This window comes from Grammomys surdaster, unplaced genomic scaffold (assembly GCF_004785775.1).
Source record: "Grammomys surdaster isolate TR1022 unplaced genomic scaffold, NIH_TR_1.0 143, whole genome shotgun sequence".
In the NCBI taxonomy this organism is placed as follows: Eukaryota; Metazoa; Chordata; class Mammalia; order Rodentia; family Muridae; genus Grammomys; species Grammomys surdaster.
The window spans coordinates 6,831,252-6,854,005 of NW_021604601.1; the positions used below are offsets into that span (position 1 = coordinate 6,831,252).

The 22,754-nt window shown below is 40.6% G+C and overlaps 3 protein-coding genes across 3 annotated transcripts in view; 2 read left to right on the plus strand and 1 right to left on the minus strand.

Annotated features, from left to right (window-relative positions):
- The window catches only part of Tiam2 (T cell lymphoma invasion and metastasis 2), a 413,516-nt gene extending 409,411 nt beyond the window's left edge, over nucleotides 1–4,105 (plus strand). Inside the window, 4 exon segments of the mRNA XM_028764322.1 lie at nucleotides 177–282; nucleotides 1,459–1,546; nucleotides 2,068–2,222; nucleotides 3,450–4,105. Coding sequence (XP_028620155.1) covers nucleotides 177–282; nucleotides 1,459–1,546; nucleotides 2,068–2,222; nucleotides 3,450–4,063 — 963 coding nt within the window. The 3' untranslated portion in view covers nucleotides 4,064–4,105.
- A 300-nt stretch (nucleotides 4,106–4,405) lies between these two features.
- The window catches only part of Tfb1m (transcription factor B1, mitochondrial), a 35,352-nt gene continuing 17,003 nt past the window's right edge, over nucleotides 4,406–22,754 (minus strand). The window contains exons 5-7 of the mRNA XM_028764323.1: nucleotides 19,530–19,649; nucleotides 6,671–6,798; nucleotides 4,406–4,968 (exon numbers count right to left, since the gene is read on the minus strand). Of these exons, the coding sequence (XP_028620156.1) occupies nucleotides 4,725–4,968; nucleotides 6,671–6,798; nucleotides 19,530–19,649 (492 nt within the window). The 3' untranslated portion in view covers nucleotides 4,406–4,724. The remainder of the gene's footprint in view (nucleotides 4,969–6,670; nucleotides 6,799–19,529; nucleotides 19,650–22,754) is intronic.
- Cldn20 (claudin 20) lies at nucleotides 16,639–17,298 on the plus strand. The gene has a single exon (XM_028764324.1). It carries the CDS (start codon nucleotides 16,639–16,641, stop codon nucleotides 17,296–17,298), a length of 660 nt encoding a protein of 219 aa, XP_028620157.1.

Consider the following 22,754-nt stretch of genomic DNA (forward strand, 5'->3'; position numbering starts at 1 on the left):
ACTCTCACTTTGGCACAGTCCCAGACCCAAGCTTGGGGTGGTGGTCTTTGAGTACTGGGTGTGTAGCTGGTTTGTATGCATCTTAGACACCCACAGAGACTTGCGCACACATTAAGATACCTCTGTTCGCCGTACACATGACTTTAACCTCTTCCTGATGGTCTCTCACGTTGCAGCCTTCCAATTCCCGGCCTGCTCACAACTCTGCTGACTTGGACCCATTTAAATTCCGCTGGTTGATTCCCATATCTGCACTTCAAGTGAGACTGGGGAACACGGCAGGTAAACACTTTGGGGGAATGCAATGACAAACATTACCATGTGCTTTTGGTTCATGTGGGATGGAAAAATAAGACTTCCATGTTAATAAGATTTCTGATAGGCAGGAATGATTTGTTTGAGCTCATGGGTTTCAGGCTGAGGTACTGTGGCAGCATAGTACCATATAAGGAGCATGTGCTGGCAGGCATCTGTTTACTCAGTGGTGACAGGAAGCAGAGAGGAAAACAGGAAGTAGTAGGTGAGGGCTTAGTGACTGAGAACACACCTTCTCTGACCTAACACCCTCCCCCTCGGTCCAGTCTTACAGCCTCCACCCGTTCTCCCTCCAGGCTAGCCACCAAGTCTTGAAGGGCATGGGCCTTGGGGACATCTTCAAACCATCGCACCTGGGGGCATTTTTGCATGTATTTTACTTTTTAGAGAGAGAGAACGAGAGCTGGATTCTTTTGCTGTTTCTTCACAATCTTTTCGAAGAAACCAAGTGGCACTGGATGGCCTTTTACAATCAACAACTGTCAATATTTTCTTTTTGCTGTAGGCTTAGATATCTTAAAATTAAACAAAGTTCCACAAATTTATATTTTATGAACTGAGACATACTAGAAAATTCCTTAATACTAAGAGTACTGCAAATAAAGAAAAACAAAACAAAACAAAAAAACCCTTTAACATTGAACAATGTTCCGAGGACCTTCTATAATAACTGGCAGCAAGAGCCTTTGGTGTTAATGACCCACAGGCTTATGTGCCAGAGGTCCTTATGTTTCTAAGAACGTGACTGCATGGGACAGAGGGGAACTCTGTCACCTCAAGTTCCTGAGCAAATCTTCCTGTTTGTTTCAAGAGGGGTAAGGAACAGGAACTAGGTAGCCGAGGCAAGATGCCTGCCACAGAGTCAAGGATAGCTTGGGCAACTGCGTGAGGTCTTGCCACACACACAACAGAAGTAAAACAAACACCATAAACTACCACCCCCCAAAACCAACAGGCACCTCCACGGAGGGATGGAGAATTTAGGCCCAAGTTTTGTAGCTATTTGTTACTATCTCAGAGTGTGCTGTGGAAGAAGATGAAGAGATGGACCTCTGGACGTTTGAACTGTTAATACCCCAGGTATCCTCAACTGTAGCATTTTGGCAAAGTTGTGGACTCTTGTTTCCACTTCCTTTTCCCCAGGGACTGAAAACAATTCCACATGGGAGCTGATTCATACCAAGTCAGAAATTGAAGGACGGCCAGAAACCATCTTTCAACTGTGCTGCAGGTACTTCCCCTGACACATGATTAATTAAAACTTCATTGTGTCCCTTTAAAAGGGAGTTCAGGGTTAGAGAGTTGGCTAAGCTAGGAGCACTTGCTGCTCTTCCACAGGACTTGGGGTTGGTTCCCAGCACCCATGTTGGGTGGCTTACAACTACTTGTAACTCTAGGCTCTGTGGGATCTGACCACCTCTGGTCTGTTTAGTGCCCCCCACCCAAGGTGTGTATATATATATATATATATACACACACACAGAAAGTAAATGTTGTTTTTGTTTTTTCTTTAAAAAAAAACTGTTGTGTGTGTGTGTGGTATGATTTTAGTGCCCTCCTGAATTGAATTTTGGTCTGAGGTCACAGCTTCACCTTAAAAAGAGCAAGTGATGGTCCAATATAATATGTTGATCAGAAATACTTTAAGTCAGAAAAGCCTTCTGAGGGGCAAGGCAGAGCTGGCCAGGGCTTTATCCCTAGGCCCATAAAGAAGCAGAAAGACAGTGCATACTCTTTCTTTTCTTCCCCCAGTGACAGTGAGAGCAAAACCAGCATTGTTAAGGTGATTCGTTCTATTCTGAGAGAGAACTTCAGGCGCCACATAAAGTGTGAGTTACCATTGGAAAAGACATGTAAGGATCGTCTGGTACCTCTTAAGAACCGAGTTCCTGTTTCAGCCAAATTAGGTGAGAATTTTGCAATACAGCTATAACTGCTATAACTGAATCTGTCAATGATCAAGAGTAACTTTACTTCATCCTCTCATAAAATATACCTACATCCAGCCCCAAACCCCTTCTCCCACCAGCTGGCACAATGCAATGCAGACTTACCTTTTCATTTCTTCCTCTAGGATAAGCAGGAGTCTGAGGCTTTGCTTACTCTGCAGGGTTCCTAGTTTTAGGCTTCCTGAGGGTCAATCCTTAATTTGGATTAAGACTAGATATACTCATTCTTATGTGATCACTCCCAGCAGGTTATCAGCTTAGATTATATTGTTGTTAATCTTTCTACTTCCCAAACTAAGCATTTTGTTTCTTCCTTTAAAGTTTTTTTTTCCTAGGTGCTAAAGATTGAACCTAGGACCTTTTGATAGATGCTAGGTAGGCCTTTACCACTGAGGTATACGTCTGAATTCTTTGTAATCTTATAGGGCACAGTCTCCTTTTCCCTTCTCCCCACCCCTTTGATCTTTCCACATCTGCATATACTCTATTTTGTTCTATTGTCAAGATAGTCTGTGGTCATCAAAACTAATATGGCGCTAATGGCTTATAGAAACACCCTTTCCAACTCTAGAGAACACAATTAACCACTCCCCCCGATTAAATCCTCACAATCTTAATTCTCTTAACATTGATTATAAATTCCAGCAAAGACAGTGCTCAAGAGAGGCAAGGACATTTCCCAGGTTCTAATGGAGCATCTAGGGACGTGAACAGGGAAGCTGTGTAGAGATGTGGTATATTTTCAGATTACAAGGTAAAAGAATGTAACCTAGATTTTTATTAGTGATTCAGTTTACTCACTGGCAAACTAGTAATTCCAGCCCTTATGGTAGTTGGTACTTTATTGTTCTATCTATATGATAAAGCTCTGGGAATCTAAAGACGGCTGAATCCCAACTTCATCTCAGACACGCCTTGGGGTGCAGCTAACGGGCACAGTGCTTGCCCAGCATTCGGCAAACTCCTGCTCTCCAGCATGCTTAAGACTGGGTGTGGTGGTGCACACTGGAATCACAGCACTCAAGAGAGCAGCAGAGTTTACCCTACAGGCATCAGTAAATTTATGGTTTGACATAACTACTCCCCACAATAACAAAATCTTCATGTGTCACCCCCGAGGCCCCAATTCTACACTGTAGACTCTGTTCCTGTGTCATATGGAGAAATGTGCTTTTATCTTGGTAGCCTCATCCAGGTCTTTGAAGGTCCTCAGAACATCCTCCAGCAGCGAGTGGCCCAGTGAGCCCAGCAAGGGCAACTCACTGGACTCGGATGAGTGCAGCCTGAGCAGCGGCACCCAGAGCAGCGGCTGTCCGGTGGCCGAGAGCAGGCAAGACTGTAAGAGCACTGGGTTGGACAAGGATGCCCAGGGCCTGGCAGAGTTCCCAGATGGCCTCATCAAAGAAAGCGACATTCTGAGTGATGAGGATGAGGACTTCCACCACCCTCTGAAACAGGGCAGCCCTACTAAGGACATCGAGCTTCAGTTCCAGAGACTGAGAATCTCTGAGGAACCTGACATGCACCCGGCTGGGCAGCAGCCTCTCACAGGGCCGGGTGAACAGCCCAAGCTGGTCAGGGGCCACTTTTGCCCCATTAAACGAAAAGCAAACAGCACCAAGAGGGGCAGAGGAACTTTGCTCAAGGCACAGACTCGTCACCAGTCCCTGGACAGCCATCCGGAAACTGCCAGCATTGATCTAAATTTGGTTCTGGAGAGAGAATTCAGTGTCCAGAGTTTAACTTCAGTCGTTAATGAGGAGTGTTTTTACGAAGCACAGAGCCATGGCAAATCATAGTATGATTTGTGTGATGTGGTTACAATGCTCCTATGTTTTTAAATTGGTGGAAAATAGAAACTGCAGGAAAACTATTCATGTTTGGGTTTTACGCAGTATATATTTTTCCACAAAACCTGTAAAGATTTAAGTTATTTTAATTTATTGTGAATCAGAAAACTAGACTTAGTTGGTCAGAATCTGTAAATTACTAGTTTCCATCCCTTTTGAGCAGGAATCAAATGATTTAGTCTTGTAATAAATTTGCATTCTAATTATTTTAAGTTATGTGGGATGAGATTGGGAACGTTGTGATTGATAGCTTTTAAAAGGGCCCCTCCCCCCAGTTCTTTGGGCATTTTCTTTGAGCTGTTAGTTTTTGCTTTATTTAAAGCACATTTAAGTTATTTTTACATGGTTTAGGGGCACAATGTACAGATATTTCATTTTGGAAGGTTGTAATAAATGCTGTTTATACTAAACATGTCGTATCTATGCAGTATATATATATTAAAGGAAAGCTTGCACTGTATCTACTTGGTATTTATTTTCTTATGAAGCAGAATAGTGAACGGCAGGAGGTCATTGGAATTTGTCGATACAGAGTGTTACAGAAGGATGCACGGATGTGGAGATCCACACAGTGGCTAGGGACTGTCAGGCAAGAACCCTAAGACAGCAGTTAGAACTTGCAGCTTTCTGAGTCACCATCTTTTTCTTGCCCTTTCCTTTTCTTTTGCTTGAGCTCTTCTCTGAAGTTATAAGCAAAGAGTTGTGGGTCTTCATCACACATTTTTCTGTATACATCACACAAACTCTTAAAATGCATAAGCGAGAGGTGGGTGGGCCGGAGAGTTGGATCAATGTCTGCCAACTGTAACAGCCTTCCAGTGCTTTCTAGGCGCTGCGCTTCAGGGAATAACATTCTGAAAGGAAAGTGAAGGAGGGGAGAATTGTACTTACATTGTTATGTCAATCATGATATATCTTTGTGCGAACTTCAAAATGACACATTGGTAGATGCCTGAGGCTTGGGTTTTAGAGCCTCTTGGGACCCCATGTGTGACTCTCTGGAGGCAGGTCTAAGCTAAGACTTGAAAGGTGTGTCCACAAAGGAAAAACGACCTTCCCAAGGTAAAATGAAACACATTTGACTTGCCTCATTTTGGCAAATGCTTTATTATATCTTATGTAATAAATTTCTGATTCTGATTCTCTATAACCTGGATGTATTAAGTCTTCAAACCTTACTACAAAAGTGTGACTCATTTTGCAAAGTACTGTTATCTGTTCTGAAAACAAATAATTCTCAACCACCTTTAAAACTCGAAAGAATGTATTTTAAATTTCATTTAATTAAACCCAGTCAACTGGTTTTTGAGTGAACTTAGATGACTGAAACCCTGCAAAAGTGTGCCTGGACCGTGACCATGGAACTCATCCACAGGGCCTGACAGAAGCCATGGTAGGTAGATGATAAATTGTCCTTTCAGTTCAGCCTGATGGTAACGCAAACTCCACAATGCTTAAGGTGAGGTCACTTAGATCAATGGGCTCAGCGTCAGGCTAGAGTATCTGACAACAGACTCTCACACTTGGGACTACTTTGTGGTATGTTGTGACTGAAAAATATCCACAAGGATCCTTCAGAATGGAGTTCCATATGTGGTCCCTGTCTGTACAAAGGAAGGGGCCCTGAAATGAATGGGGCCCATCATGTAGTTTGTGGGAGGTGGGTTTGCCTTGGAAGCAGTAAGACCAGCTTTAGGCTAGATCAATTCTAGGACTTCCAAAAGTAAGATGTACTTTTTGTGATTCCTGCAACCTCCAATTAGAGCTGGTAGGTACGGATGTATGAGTTATACTTTAAAACTAGTGCGAACAAATGGCAGGCTGATTCACAACACTCGTCAGCAAAAATCCTTTAAGAGGGTTTTATGAGGTGCTTTGGTTTCAGGATCCAGCTGCCTCAACACACCTGAAATCATCTCCTGAACTAACCCACATTTCCTACCTCCTACAGATTACCGAAACGGACCTGTGAGAAGTCTTAGAGAATGAACGATGTGTGCTGAACACCGAGCCCTTTTAAGCAGCTATATGTTGACTATATTACGTAGAAACTTTAAATACTGCCCTTTCTTCATTCTTAACAGACTATAATTGGACCTAACTAAACACTGTAAAGCCTACTAGATAAAAAGTAATTGGTATGCTTGCTGCAGGGCCATGACTCAGTCTTATTTTTCTGGAGGCCCCATGTGCCTCTGTGGAGCAGTGAGGCTGACAGAACAAAAGAGCTCCCTGCTGAGTGAAGGTAGGAAGACAGATGCTATGATGCCATTATGGCTACTAAGAAGTTATTTATATTTGCTGTCTAGTTCTCACGTGTTTCCTTAAGGTACAGAGACAGCAACTCATACAGACTGAGTCCTGACAGAAGCCAAAACCTTCCTAGCAGCAAGTCAGCAAAAGCTTTACACTTGTGGGTTTTAGGTTGTATTTAAGACAAAACCAAACCTATATATGGCATCTAAGGTGAACCCAGGGCATTTCCTCAGTGGTAGTGATAATGCTGCTAACCACAGGACCTAAACTAAGAGTCATACAGTCAAAAAGGATTCTTACCCAAGCCCTCGGTGGCAATATTTCCTTCGAAACTGAAACACATTCTGGACAACTTTTTCTACCAGCTTGAATGGCTGCTTGATCTTGGGCTCTATCAAGGGCGTAAGGTGCACCACTCCTACATCAACCTTCATTGAGAACAATCATTAAATCAAACATATCAGCATATGGCACAATGTGATGAAGCTTTTCCCCAGTCTTGAGGATCAAATCCATGGCTTCTTGCATGCTTGACAAACAAATGCTCTAACACCAAGCTCTATCCCTTGCCTTGAACAATTCATCTTTGGAAATCACAGGAGCAGGAGCTTTCTAGCAGTTCTCATGAACCTGTCAGTGCCTGTATTTTCTATGCACACAGAAGCAGTGTGGGCGGTGCTGCTGCCTTTCAAAAGAAAGTCTAGTTCCCCAGTCCCACTCTGGCAATCATCTTCTCTTAGGATAGCTTGTTTTCCAAGGTTCTTGTGGTTGCATAACTCCTTTCAAACTGCTAGCAGCATACTGGATGGAGGACACTGGTTTGTTTTTAAGTGGGAGGAAAAGTAAGAGGCCAGAGGCTAAGATGTAAGACCTAGAAGAACCGAGAGAAGACAAGTTTGGCCACAGGTGACTAGGCTCCCTGGGCACCACAGCACTGTTTGCATAGCCTGAAATGCCTGCCAGCCGGCTCAGAGCTTCCTCTCTGTGAACACTACTGATTTTGTTGCTAAAGGTTCGGACGTACAGCGATACCAATTGGCTGTAACTGGAAGCAGATCTTTGACCACAGGGGCAGTGTGGTTGGACACACAGAAGGTTCTAAACAAGAGTGAAACTGTCTATGGGAGGAACTTTCTAAACAAGAAGGCTCCTAAATGCCCACCAAACTTTAGACTTCTTTGATGATTATTATGGTGAACAGTTGTTATGAATACTAAGTACAACATTAAATGTTCTTAATAACCTTCCCTTCCCCACTCTCCCTACTTAATAACCTTTAATAACACTTTTCAACTGTGTTCTTTAAGCTGCTCTGTCAATTCCTCTAGTTAACATATACTTCCTGTAGGACTCTTAGGCCTGTACAAAACAAAATGAGGTGGCTTGTAGTTACAGAGAATCTGTGGAAGGAACAAGGTCCAGAAGTTGGGGAAGAGAAGCAGCGAAGATGCACCGTAATGACTAAATGTCAAGGAACCTTCTGGCTTTCCACAAACTCTGACATGCAATCTTTACCATTCATCATGATTCTCAGTGTCTGTCCAAGTCCTAGAGCATCTTCTATACTTCACCCTGTGATGTCATTCTGTGACCCCCCTGCACCCTTCAACAACGTTTACACTCACTGGATTCCTGCCCTGCCTCTCCTTCAGCCACTTTCTTGAATCATCTCTAATTTTTTTCACTCAATTCTCCCAAATACACAGTCAACTCTAATAAGTTCTTGTAGTCTCAGTGTGCATATTCAACAATCCAGTGGTCTCAAGTTACCTTTAAGGAACAAAACTAATCAAAACCCAAACAACAACAGAACAGTATGAGATAAAATTTAGCTTCCATCTGACCTGGGATTATAAAAGTGTAAAAACAAACAAACAAACAAACAAACACACACCCACTATAAGATGCAAACAGCACTGAGATTAAAGGCACGAGTTCAGGGAAAGACGCACTGATCTCCCTGTAGGCAGCTGCCACTCAGTGGTGCTCTTGGATTTCATAAGCAGACTGCATCCTTACTGCTTAACTCATTCCTGTACTATCCAATTAGTGCCTGCAAATACAGGAAACTCCTGATGCCTGCTTGATTTAAATCGCCTTAAAATGCTACAGAACTGTAACAGCATCCTATGTAAACTAACAGACTTCTCGAGTTTGATGGTATTCTGGTACCTAGTTAAGTCAGCATTACATCAGGCGGAAAGAAAATCCCCACTCACAACGTAATACTAAATGGCAGAATTCTAAACTCACTGGCAGAGAGCGCAGTCAGCAACTGCCCTGAACTCGGGAGGACCACCCCTGTTCACCTTCTCTGCTCACTCCTGTAAAAGCATTTCTTGAAATTACTGAGTGATGGAGGCCCTTTTCTCTAAAAGCCACACCGAAAGAGTGGTTGGTAACTATGGTAACAGATACAAAGTGCTTTTTACTTATAATTGAACACTAATATTTATTTAATACAACAATCATTATGCTTTTCTCTTGAATCCTAAATCTTTTGAATTAGAATAAAAAAATAAGAAAAAAAGTTAGATACACTTAAAGTACTCTAGCCTCATTGTGGTTCACAGGTATTGCAGCTGATTTGATTGCTCCCCTCCCTTGGATGCCTGCATGACACCTAGTACTAGGAGAGCTATTCCCCAGGGAGGAGGCTTTCTAGTCAGGTCCAGATTGGGTTCTGTGTCTTGTTCTGAAGTGCATGGTGTCTAACCTCTGAGAAGCAACCAAGGATAACAGCAATAGCCTATATTGTTTTGGGAGTCTCTTGAGTAAGAACTTGAAAAAGGGTTTATTGTGCCTGATATTTAGGCTTTTGTTAGATGGTTTGTGGCTCTTGGAATAAGCCAAGTGGGGTAATTTTATTTAAACTATACATCGATGACCAGCATGGCATGGTAACTCTAAGGAGGCCACAGTGGCACTAACATGTTGGTGGTAACCAGCAGCTCTCTACTTGGATCATACTTGATACCAGAAACCTAGTCAATTACTCAGGGCCAGTAATATCATGGATGTCAATATACAATATACTACCACTACTTTACTAAAACAGCATAATTCCTAAGTGCATCCAAATGTCCTCACACCCACAGTAAGTAAAAGTAGGCCTTACCCTCATCAAGCAACAGAGATCATTAGAGAAAACCATGACTGGTCATGAAAAGAACAAGTGATTTTGGGGTTCTCGGCTTCAATTGATATACCTGCAACACCACCCCAGCTCAGGAAATGTCTCAGGAGAGGGGGCAGAGAGACTGTAAGAGTCAGAGGACCAGGAAATCTGCTGTGACAGTAAATCTGCTGTGAGATTGGGGTCTTATAGAAATGACAGGGAAGCCTCACTAATGATACCTCAATAATGTGCCTGCTGGAACAAGCCCTGAAGAATACCTCCAACATACATGCTAACATGGAAGGGAATATCTTATGGCATCCCACCAATACACAAAGACCTAGAGAATGCCAAGAGCTGGAGAAACAGTCTTTCCTAGGAATGAGCCTTCTAACTGGTTATCCAAATACCAAGTGGTCAGCCATGGAATCATACACATATAAGCAACAGCAGGTTGTATTTATGTATTTAGGTGTACTTGTGTGCATGTGGATACCCAGGTGTACACATATAACACATATACGTGTACACATACTTGCGCACGCACACACACACACACACACACACACAAATAAGGAAAAAGTAAACATGACTTTGAGAGGGAACAAGAGGGCAGGGTGTACAGGAGGAAATAGAGAGAAGAAAAGGAAGGGGAAATGATGTTAATTTTAGTTAGAGAAAAAAAAAAGCCCCCTGTGGGAAGCCGATGGAGTTCTAAGTGAATGTATATAGGTGACATGAGCACAACCACGTCATGAACTCCAATGCCTCACTCACAAAAATGGCAAAGCCTACCCCTGTGTCATGCTCAGTGGAATGGTACAGAAAGTCCCTTTCAGGTCCAGGTAAGAATTATTAACGACTGACCTTCCTTTAGCTAAACTCAGTGTGTCCAGAAAGTACATCAACCCCAGCTTCCTCCTCCCATAGGACTTCAACCTTAAACTGCTCCCTACAGAGACCTTCTACTGACAGTAGCTGACCTGAGTCCTCTTATGTGATAAGCCTGTCTCCTTATTAATGTTACTATAGGCTGCAAGCAAAGATGGTACTTGCTTTTTTAATAGACTGTAGGTGACCTTGACTACACTGTACATATTCAATCATATCTGTGACCTCACAAACACCCCTTTTCTTGAATTTATTTCCTGCAAAGTACACCTGCAGCTGTTTACTTAGTTGGATTTTGTTTCTTCTGTTACAGCAGCCTCCCAGAGACGACTCATTTAAATGCAGCTTTCAAGTCATGGCACCAAGGCACTGTGTCGTCCACAGCCCTACCACAAACACGTTCCCATAACTCCACGGGCTGGCAGTGGCCTTTGACATCCTTGTGGATGTCTCGCATCCTCGGGGATCCTCGGATTTCCTCTCCTATGGTGACAGCTTGTCATTGTCTGACGCTGTCATTGGTTATTAGGATCAGGTAATGAGAGAACAGAAGAAAAACCAGTGTGCTTAATATGCTGCTGGGTCTATGGAGGTGTGTTTATAAATACTTCAGTGACTGATTCAGAAAGAGAAGCCACTGGCATTAGCTAGGCTCGCATCACTAATACACACCACACATTAAAGGAATCTCACAAGTTTTTCTTAGATAAGAAAAATGAAAATGGAATTTTATAACACAATTAAGTCACTTAGCTCTAACTGGGTTTTCTTATCAGCAAAATATAGATTCCTTTTACCTCACACGTTGTCTGCAAATTTGTAGCCGCCCGCGGCTACAAATGTTACAGTGCCTTAAGCAGTACCCAGCCTCAGCAGTTCAGTTCATAAAGGGTGGATATTATTAAAGATGACAAACTAAAGGATTCCAAAATGTCTTAGTTACTGCTGTGAATAGACACCATGACCAAGGGAACTCTTATAAAGGACAACATATATTTGGGGTTGGCTTACAGGTTCAGAGGTTCAGTCCATTATCATCAAGGTGGGAGCATCGAGGCAGGCATGGTACAGGCAGAGCTGAGAGTTGTACATCTTCATCTGAAGGCTGCTAGTAGAAGACTGACTTCAGGCAGTTAGGATGAGAGTCTTAAAGCCCATGCCCACAGTGACACACCTACTCCAACAGGGCCACGCCTACTCCAACAGGGCCACACCATCTAATAGTGCCACGCCCTGGGCCGAGCATATACTAACCATAACACAAAATAACTTGGGACATTCTAGTCCTGTTTAGAAATGATTACTTTTTGATCATTCAAAAGTAATTTATAAATTAACTAATATTTTATATATTAAAAATAATGATTTTTTTTAATCTAATACTTATTAGTCCCCATTATGAACCAGGATCACAGGTAGCTCTGGAACCCTACCATGATCAGGTAGTCAGAGGTCTTCCCCATGGCAGGGCTGAACTGCCATATTGCTGAGTCACAGCACAGCAGGAGAGGCTCTGAGCTACTTTAAAGTCAGAAATAAAGCGGCTTACTGAATGAATGCACACTGTGTACAGAAACGAGGATATCATTTAGGAACTGAGAGTCAACACGTGGAGAAGTGTCAGCTTTTACATATAGAAGAGTCACATTTGGGAAAGCAAGGGGACAGTTTTGTGTATCTATGGATCCAGTCCTGTCAAGTCAGATGAAGCGCAACTTGCGAGGTCACTGGGAAGGCCTTAAGCTAAGGGGGTGTAAGATTTATCTAGAACAGAGTCTATGAACTTCAAAGACTTCTCTAGAATATCCACACCACAAGGTGATAACGATAAAGTTATAATGTTTCACTACACTTCTAAATATGCCCCAACTTAAGTTTCATTCAGCAGGCTGTCAGAGCCTAGAGGTGGTCAGTCTGTCTGCTTCTCATCTGCTAGCTAAAGGGTGTCTGCATTTCAATGGGCCTCAGTACGGAGTCAAACAAACACTGAAGGGAGCTGCCAGGCTGCTTCTGAAGCAACAGTAATAACAGTGCTGTTACCACTAGCATCTACAAGTAAACTACACCCCAGCAAACACCTACAGAATCGTTCACATCTTTATTAAAGGGAATTACAGCTTTAAAAATTCCAGACTTGAGATGTCTAAAGGAGAAAAATAGTAATGCCAAAGTTGCAAAAGATTGAGCTGAAACCACAAAACACTAGGAAAATCCAAATATTTTAAAGATGTTTTATTATTAACTGCTAATACTAACATCTGACATGTTTTAGTGTCTGTTTCTTGTGGTTTTTGTTTTTCTGTTTGTTTTGTCCTATTCTGATGTGTATTATTATTATTATTGGTTTTTCGAGACAGGTTTTCTGTGTAGCTCTGGCTGTCCTGGAACTCACTCTGTAGACTGGGCTGGAGGGATCTGCCTGCCTCTGCCTCCCAAGTGCTGGCATTAAAGGAATGTGCTACAACTGCCTGGCTTATTTTTATGTTATTTTATTATCATTATTATTGTTCTTTTGTAGATACTGTTTGAATTCTAATGAAAGAAAGAGAGAAAGGTTGTGGATTTGGGTTGGTGGTGACGTGGGAAGAGTCTAAGAAGAGTTAAGAGAGGGGAAAACTATTTTCAAAAAAAATGTAAAATTAAAAATCTAACCAAAAGATTGCTTTGTACCCGGAGGCTATATAATTTATAATTTGTAAAATTAAAACTATTAAGATAAAAAGATAACTTAATCCAGAGATGCATCTGCATAAATGTTCATGGCCATAGCTGTTATCTGCCATGCTTCATTATATCATTTTATATAATTTCTCTCATTCTCTAAAGTCTAACTTACACAGTTATACTGTAAGACTTTCTCAGGGGAGAGAAAAAAATTTGAGGCAGAACAAACATTTCTGAAGGTGGATCATATTCTAGTCAAAAGCTGTTGCTGGGCTTTCTTTTATTAACTAAAAATTTTAAAGAAAAATTCCTTCTGAGTGGTTTTTAAAAGTTAACAGGTTTTGGAGTCTCAGTTTCTTTCACACATGATAACAGCAACAGGATAAATATTAAAGTGATAGTCTTAACTATAATTTGCAAAGCAGTCCAGTTAAAAATATTTCAAATGGCATTCTTTAACCGAGAACATAAAATTGTATCTTCCAACACTGACAAAAATTCAAAACTAAATTATAACTGTGTGACTAAAACATAATATTAAGTGAAAAGGCCTTTTTGTGAGCACCCAAATAATCCCTCCTCTGTATACAGCAACACAAAGGCATTTTCAGCTTTTAGGTTTCAACAAATCCTGCTGTAACAACAACTCCCTCCCTTCTCCGCCTCTCCTGTCTTAATTCTCCCACAGCTCAAACCCCGAGAGAGAACCTGGTATTTATCTTCCTGCATCATCAGCAGTTTTCACCTCTCATCTCTTTATTTGATATTTTCACCCTTACTTGTCGGCACTTCACAGACAATGTTCAGACTCTCAAGCCCAGCCTCCTACATGCGGCTTCTCTGCACCAGACACTGAAGATACCAGGAGTCAACGCAGAGTGGAGTTAAGACTGTGAGGGCTACTGGCAAAAGGTATGGAAGCTTCTAGATTGTTCAGACAATCTAAGTACAGAACTCTGAGTATTGCTTCAGTTGAATTAGAAGTTACAGATCTGTTTTAAATATTTTTGGTATGAATGAATCTTTTCTGGTAAACTAGTTTTAAATTTGAAAAAAACCCTACATTGGCAAGTAGTTCATAAATTGGACATATTTTAAGGTTCTGTTCTCAACGTGATGTGCTCTGGAAATATAAGTGTTCTCAAGACTCAAGTTCCCACCTGAGGCCCCCGTGCTTTCCTATCTCCTCACTACTGCTGTTAGCACAACTGCTGAACTTAAGTGTGCCTTGATCTTCCAGCTGAGTGACATGAGGGGACAGGCTGTGTAAACTATCACTCGTGTGACTGGAGAGGAAAGTCTGCAGGGCACCTTACAGAATTTTTTTTTTTTGATAATTCTCTATGCACAAGAAGGATGTTAAGTCATCTTGTGCAGGAACCAAGTACTGTGCTAACTAGATGCAATATCTTTCTCGTTACTTGCTTTTTGCCTGACAGCAATTAATTGCTGCCCGGACTTGTTAATTATGTCAGCAACTGACTATTGATCTATATGACGCCAAAATGTATGTGTATATTTAGGAAATGTATTGTTTGATGGAAAGAAAGCTATAATGGCAAAGGTGGCTATAGACAGATTAACATATAAGTTATTCCATCAAAGCAAAGGTGAACGTAGACATCAAGATCATCTCAGGCAGTGTTAACACTGGTCTCAACTGCAGGAAACTCCTGGGCTGGAAATGGTCTGTCGTCTCACAGACTGATGCGTGAATTCACAACAACTGGTATAAAACTGTATATGCACAAGTGTGCTCCTCCCTGCAAGCCTTTAATTTTTGTTCTGTTTTGGTTATAGCTAGGACATCTGGAAAACAAAGAAATAATCTGTCCCCCCCCCCCAGCAGATTAAGTCCTAAGGTCATATCACGCTTGTACACAGGCTGACTCAAGAATGTAATTCCTTAAAATCATGGGATTGACAAAACAGAACTCAATCCAGGCAGAGTAGGATCTGATGTCTTAGAGACTCAATTACCGCTATGGCAGGTTTATACTTTCCACACAGGCCTGGAGTAGTGTCAATTTATGTATTTAACAAATGCCACACATCAGCCTCTTGGCAAGAAGGAAAGCCAAACCATTAGCCCTATCTGTACCCCGTGCAGGCCTCTGTTTCCATGGAGAGGAAAGGAGCAGACAGGTGCTTCTGTCTCTGATGTAGTGCTGCAGTAGGACAGACATGGTGGCAGGAAGTACAGAGGGAGTGGGGTAGGAGTAGACAGGAACAAGCTGCACACGGCAGGCCAGTAGAAGACCGTGGCAGGCATGGGTGCTTCCACCTGAGTCCACTGATGCTACCAAACAATCACACTCTAGATGACAGCTGAGGTGTCCTTCAGCTCTAGGATCCTAAAAAAATTAATTCACTCAGTTCAAGGAAGGAAGAGAAAAGAAAACAATCCAAACATCCCATTTTCTGTTAGGATAATTAAGTCCAGAGACATAACATGAAACCAAGAATCATCTCTAGGCTCTTTGGGTTGAAGTGTGTGTAAGAATCACAACAGTCGCTGCAGTTTGTCATTAGTTATTTCAGAAAGAGAAACGCCTGTGTGGCAACACTCCAAAGAGCACTACTTGTTTCTCAAAGAGAGCAGTACATACTATCAGATGGAATGCATAATGCTGGAACAGGAATATGAAGATGGAAATTAAGACGTGCTTTCGTCTTTTTAAAGGCAGTTACAAAGTAAAACAAGGGGAAGGGGTATTTTATTATTTTCCCTAGGGCAACAATGTGGCTATTTCTGGCAGGCACTTTCAAGATTCTCTGCCACTGTTTCTGAGTTATTCAGGGAGTCAGTGTTGGAGTCTCAACACTTCCCCTGGATTGTAACTGGGAGGCATTCGGGTGGTAAGGAAAAAGGATCTTGCATTGTCATAAGCTAGTACCAGGGACATGACGCTAAATAAATGCTAACCTACGGAAGGACTGTGCAGGACTCTAAATTCCTTCTATTTTCCTTTCTCCTTCAAAAACTATACTGGGTCATAAGCTGAATAAAAATTTAATTCAAACCATTTTTCAGTTCTTACCTTGTCTAATATTTATAAATTATTTTGAGGTAGATTTGAGGTTTTTCTTTATTGTTTAAAATTATATAAAGTGGTTTACAATGCTAAAAAAAAAAAAGTCTGTATCAGATACCACAGCTACAATTTGAAGTGTCTAAACTGCCTCACAAGGTGAATGTCCACTTCACAGACAGTTTCAGTGTACTTAGGGACTTACATGGATGACTCTACCTATGCCACAAATCAAACACTGCTCACGATGCTCCCTCAATAGAATGCTAGTCCCCAAGCCCACTATGAACCTTTGTCTCCAAGCCTGCAGCATCCTCACCCACTCTGTGCATGTCTGTGCATGTATGCAGCATGGATCCCAGGGTGCTTACTAGTCAGTGTATTCTGGCTCTGTGTGAAGCCTTTTTATTTTTTTATTCTTCTTCCTCCCCCAATCCTGATTTTGCTTCTTTCCATAGCTTTTGTTATGTGGGTCTCAACTGCACAGGAATAGCTACAGATCTGACCACGCAGCACAATTACCCACTGGGATCTTCTAGGAGAACAGAAGTAAGAGTAACATCATGGCCTCAGCCAGTCTCCAGCTCCTTGCTTTCATCCTGGCTGTGTCTGGGGTGTCTGGAGTACTCGCTGCCACTCTGATGCCAAACTGGAAGGTTAATGCAGATGCAGGCTCCAACATTGTAACTGCTATTATACAGGTGCATGGGTTGTGGATGGACTGCACGTGGTATAGCACTGGGATGTTTAGCTGCACTCTGAAATACTCCATTCTGTCGCTCCCCGTCCACGTGCAGACTGCGAGGGCCACCATGGTCCTGGCTTGTGTTCTGTCGGCTTTGGGGATTTGTACTTCAATAGTAGGAATGAAATGCACTCACTTAGGAGGAGACACACACACCAAGAGTCAAATTTCCTTTGCTGGAGGAGTCTGCTTCATCACTGCAGGGATCTCTGGTTTAATCCCAACAGTGTGGTACACCAAAGAGATCATAGCAAACTTTTTGGATCTGACCATTCCGGAAAGCCACAAGTATGAACCTGGAGGAGCCGTGTACGTTGGGTTCATTTCAGCGATGCTACTACTTATCTCTGGTATTATTTTCTGCACTTCTTATATAAAAAAGAACCGAGAACCATGGATCTACACTCCCAAGCAGAAACTTACCTCTACTTGGCAGCCAAAGAACAGGCTATCATACAATCTGAAGGACTACGTGTAAAGAGCTGTGCAATGAACATGAGTGAGGCTTGGGAGAGCCTGTGAAACTTTATTAGAATGAAGAAAATGAATGAAGAGCCCTGCTTGCTTCAAATTACCCAAGGACTGTCCTCTTCTGTATCCAGAAAACAATTACATTCATTGTTCCAGTTACTCAGGTTTACCCCATCCCAATGAATCTCATCTCTATCACTGTTTGACTAAGTTCCAGTTTTTTGAGACGGGGTCTTATTGGATAAGCCAGACTGCCTCCTGTGTGCTGGGCTTTATACACATACTCCACTATGCTCAGTTGTATTTTTTTCCTCAAAATTTATTCAAGTTAACAAAAACACTGCTGTTCTCTTATAAATGAGCATCTTCAGTTAATTAATAGAAAGTAAGTTTTAAAGAAATGTTTTTAAAGTATGCATATAAATTGTGACATGTAATTCAAATATTCTAACAAAGATTTAGATTTTTCATGGCTGCAAAGTAACACTGTAGCTTTTCTAGTAATCTATTTGCTAGTTTATGCTTACTAATTGCTCATAATAGAACTGCTAAAGAAAAAAGACTGCACATTAATAACTTAGAAGTGTATACAGAAAAGAGACTAAAGTACTTTAACTCCATTTACTTAGTGGATTTTCATGCTCTGAAATAGTCATGCTATAACAGGACAGCAAAAATAAAAAGGCCCTGCTTCCTGTGAGAACATGGGAGGCCATTTCAGTACAAGTTTAAATGATTATTTAAAATGGATTTCCTTGTAGGTGGTCAAATACTTTCTAAAGAAAGAAAGTGTTATATTAAAAAGATTTCTAATAAAGACTATCTATAGACAAATGATGTGACAGAACTGCTTTGGTCCCCATAGGGCTCATTTATTTTACTTAATGTATCAGTATTTAGGCAGGCTATGTGGCTCAGAGTTCTGTGTTAAAATGTCATTTAATATAGTCCAGGTAATACTCTGTCTCAAATACTTTCTTCTTAACTAAAAAGAGGAATGTTTGATACTCTCAAGCAGCAGCTGATTTATACCAAATAAAGGTCAATTCTGTATGGACTGGAAATGTTGATGGGGAGGTGAACAGGGTGAACACTGGAGGAAACGCTATGCAGGAGCAGTCACAGCCCGGGCAGCTTTGACTCCTCTCTGCTGGGTTTCAGTGGGGTGAATTAGCCCACAGAGCACAAAAAGCAGTGCCTGAAGACATGCTGGGTTGTCACAACGGAGGCAATGGTACTGGAATCCAGTGGGAAGAGGTCAGAGAAGATTTTAACAATATACAGGACAAATCTTGCAACATAAGATTATCTGGTTCCAAAATAATCGTAGTTAGGAAATTTTAATAAATTATGCTCTAACTTATTACCAATATAAAAGTAAAAATCTTTTCTAAAATCATGGTTAACTTTTATCTACTGACCACTTATGCACGCATATATATATATATTTGTATATGCATACAAATTCACAGCTGTGATCTGGATATGATTTATATGCCATTCTGTTACTGGAAACTTGGTCCAAGGAGGTGCTGATGCTGCAAGGTTCATACTCTTTAATAACTTACCAAACAGTGAGTGTTTCTAAAATACACACCAGCTTAAAAATGTTGCCAAAAACACTCATACTAAATAAATGTCTAGTAGGTGTCAATTAGAGAACTTTCTCAGAAACCACAAAACTATTTCACTATTTTCTCAAGGTCTGGTGGTGGTGACCATGTAACCTAACTTCCATTCATAGGATACTTTAGAGTAGAAGGCAGTGATGATAGTGATGGTGACCACCACTACTATACAAACCCTGACACTTATCACCTGACCTAGGGGAAGAGGACAGCTGGCATAAGAGCTCTTCAGGTAAGAGATTGTTGTGGGGCTGGAGAGACCTCAGTGGGGAAAGATACAAGCCAGGCAACCTAAGGTCAAAACCTACTTAAAGGTAGAAGGAAAAAAACCTGCTCCACCAAGCTGTCCTTTGACCTCCACATTCACAGCATGGGATGTATATGTCCTGAACATATGCCTTTGCCCTCCACACACACCAGTAACTAAAAACAAAAAAAGATGTGATTTTTTTCAAATTCTTATTCAAGAGAAGTAGAAGGAAAACAATTGTGGTATATATAGTATGTATATAGGTTTTAGATCTTAGAGGTCATTTCCTATGAAATATCTTCAGTGGAGCAAATACTACAACAGTTCACACTCATATGAAAATAAAGAGCAAATACTTACCTCTGGTTTGGGAACAAAAGCTTTTCCTGGAATTGTAAAGAGGTGTTTAACATCGCAGAGGTACTGGGCCATGATGGAAAGACGACTGCGCTGTTTGCTTCCTGTAGTGGCTACAAGTCTCTACAGATGGCCAAAAGATAAGTTTTAGAAAACAGTTAATCCCATCTGACTAGAAAGAACAAAGCCAAACTTGCTCAGTTTTAAAGACAAAGTATTTATATTATTTTACACACACGCACACACACACGCACACGCACACGCACACGCACACACACCCTTTCCATACTTTGTGACATAAAACATGTAGACTTAGGGAAAAAGCATCATTATTAACTGAGACATACTGTAGAAGCATCAATTATATCATCTATAATGCACTGGAAAAAAAATCACAAAGGCAAACTACTGGTGATTGTTGGAGACTTTCAAGCCATTATTATATTCTATAACAGAAAGTCTTACATAAAGCAACTAGTCAATAAACATTTTATTAAAAATTTAGCAAATAACCAAGAACTATAAAGATAATTTTACAGATAGTTCCATAAATAAAATAAAGCCTTGAATATTTAAGAACCTTTGAAATACAGGCTGTTCGTGACAAGTAATTTATGCAAAAAATTAGGACTTTTTCTTTTAACCAACCACTTATTTTGAAATGAATTAAGTACATGACAAATTGTTAAATAAAATACAATTTGCATGAAAATTCCAACCAGATTTCTAAAAAGAACTTCAATTTCTATATATATGTAAAATTAAACTTCAGATAAAAATTATATAGTACTAAGAATGGCCAAAACACTCCTAAAAAATATCATCAGTGCTCATGGGAGACTCAGCCTACCTGATACCAAAATTAAGGCAGTATTGCTGCAGACATGAACAGACCAATAGGACAAACCTTAGATGTAGACCCAAGTACATGTGAGTATCTGACACATAAGATGTGACTGTCTTAACAAAAGGAGGAACCATTCATTAACTGGTATAGGTGTAATTAAGCATTTGCAGGAGAAAATAAGAGGTCCCAACTGTCTACCATTAAAAAAGACAAACTGTAAATGAATTAACAGTGAATGAAAAACAAAATTTAAGTCTTTTGCAAGTAATATCTATGACTCTAAAGTGGAGAAGAAGGCCTTAAAGATGCAAAGCCAGAAGCTACAAAAGTTGAATATATTTTTCTGTTAAAATTATTTTGAGTTCAATTAAAACACTCTCAAGGTATATTGTAGATTGAGAATGTATTTAGAGGGCCAAAGCATTAGCGTTCACCATACAAAGGTGATGCCCACACACTAGGCATTAACAAAACAATCAGCAAGATTGATAAGGCAAATTATTACAGAGCAAATAAATGAATTATAACCATTAACTATGCTATACTTACAATAAAGCAGAGATGTGCAAATTAAAACCACAGTAGTCTATAATTCCACACTCAAAAGGAATATTAAAAATAACCAGTCAATGATGGAAAGCTGTAGAAGCTACAGGGATTCTATGCATGGAAGTGAGGGTGGAAAGGGCAGAAATTGCTATATAATCATGTTGGATGATAATTTGGCAATAAAAGCTAAAGTTTTACAGCATACATACTTACACAAGTATATATATATATATGTGTGTGTGTGTGTGTGTGTGTGTGTGTATGTATGTATGTATATGTTATCCCAAAAGTGGAACATTATAATTCCACTACCTGGCTAATAGTTTTGCCAAAAAATTATGAAGTAACCATTAAAATGAGTAAGAAGAGATTACTAGCATAGGTTACACCCCCAACAGAGGATAGCTTTTAAAATGGCAAAACCAAGCACGATCTGATGATGCTTACATACAAACCTTAGGGTTTCTGAGTGTGCCTAGATATATACCTACAATATACAAACAGGGACCGTGTGAGCATGATGAGTACCTCTTTTAACATGGTTCAAAACATAGGGAAGGAAGGCTCCAAACATACGCATGGCATTTGGTTTTTGAAGCCATTAGAATATATGTTAAAATTGGGTAGGACTGAGAAAAATAGGTACAAGCATCCCTCATCTTTCTAAATGGATGGTGTTTCTGTGTCCTTGAGCTCTGAGGACATTCCAAGACTGTGTTAGGACCAAGGTCACAAATTCTAGTACTGAGTAGAAACATCTGAAGCTTGGCACATGGTAGCACATTCGTGCTAGGACATCACCAGCTTTCAGAGCAGCAGCGGTGGGTGGGGTTTTCTCCCTCTTGTTTCACTGACTTACATTGCCTAATCTAATAGCTCCTTCTGTTGCTCTTCTAAACTGTTCTGGGCATGAAAAATCATATCATCTGCCTTTTTAGAACTTTACCTTAAGTAAGATTAAATCAGATTTTGGAGTGCTGAAGAGATGGCTCAGTGGTTTAGAGCACTCCAGGATCAAGGGATCCAATGGGGCCCCTGGGCACCAGACATGGTTGTGGTACACATACATGCATACAGGTAAAACATTTATATACATAAAAAATTTGAAACAAACAAAAACAAATGAAGGGGTTTTGAATGGGAAGTGGAGGAATCCCCTATGCCATGTCTGGCGATCTCAGCTTCTCCCTTGACATCCAGACACCATCCCCCATCTCAGTGCAGCCTTCTACCCCCTTCCCATCTATGCACTGGGAAAGTTAGACAGTAGGAGAAAACTGAGTTCAAGACAATGAGTTGCTATAGCATGTAAGACACAGAAAATGTTCTTCAGTATAATATAAAATAGATGTATATATTCTCAAATAAATCCTCTTGTCTTAGCCGCCTAAGTGTTGGGAGTACAGGTACAATTCACTATGCCCAGTGATAAAGCAGATCTTTAAAACTAAAATCCAGCAAGAATAGAACCATGAACCTTAAAAATGAACCCAAGAATTAGCCATCCTGGATTTCCTTAAGACGTAGCTAATATGCTACTTTACATTTGAAAGATACATTTCCAATGGGGAATTCAAAAATTACTTTAACTAAAAATTAAACTTGAAAGGGGTGGAATTATTTTAATTTGACTTAAAGCATAGTTAAATATATTTTACTCTGAGCACGAAGCACTTTGTACAGTCAGAGGGGGTGTTCTAATTCATAATCTAGACTTAGTCAGTCTCCATAGCAAATATACCAGGTTGTGGAGATGAAAATGTGAGCCTTAGGTTTTAGTTTAGAATAAAGCAGCACTCAGAACTGCTAATCCATTGAACAAAAACTCAAGT

Excerpts from the sequence above, each read along its gene's own strand:
- Cldn20 (XM_028764324.1), top strand. The coding sequence starts at position 16,639 with ATGGCCTCAGCCAGTCTCCAGCTCCTTGCTTTCATCCTGGCTGTGTCT.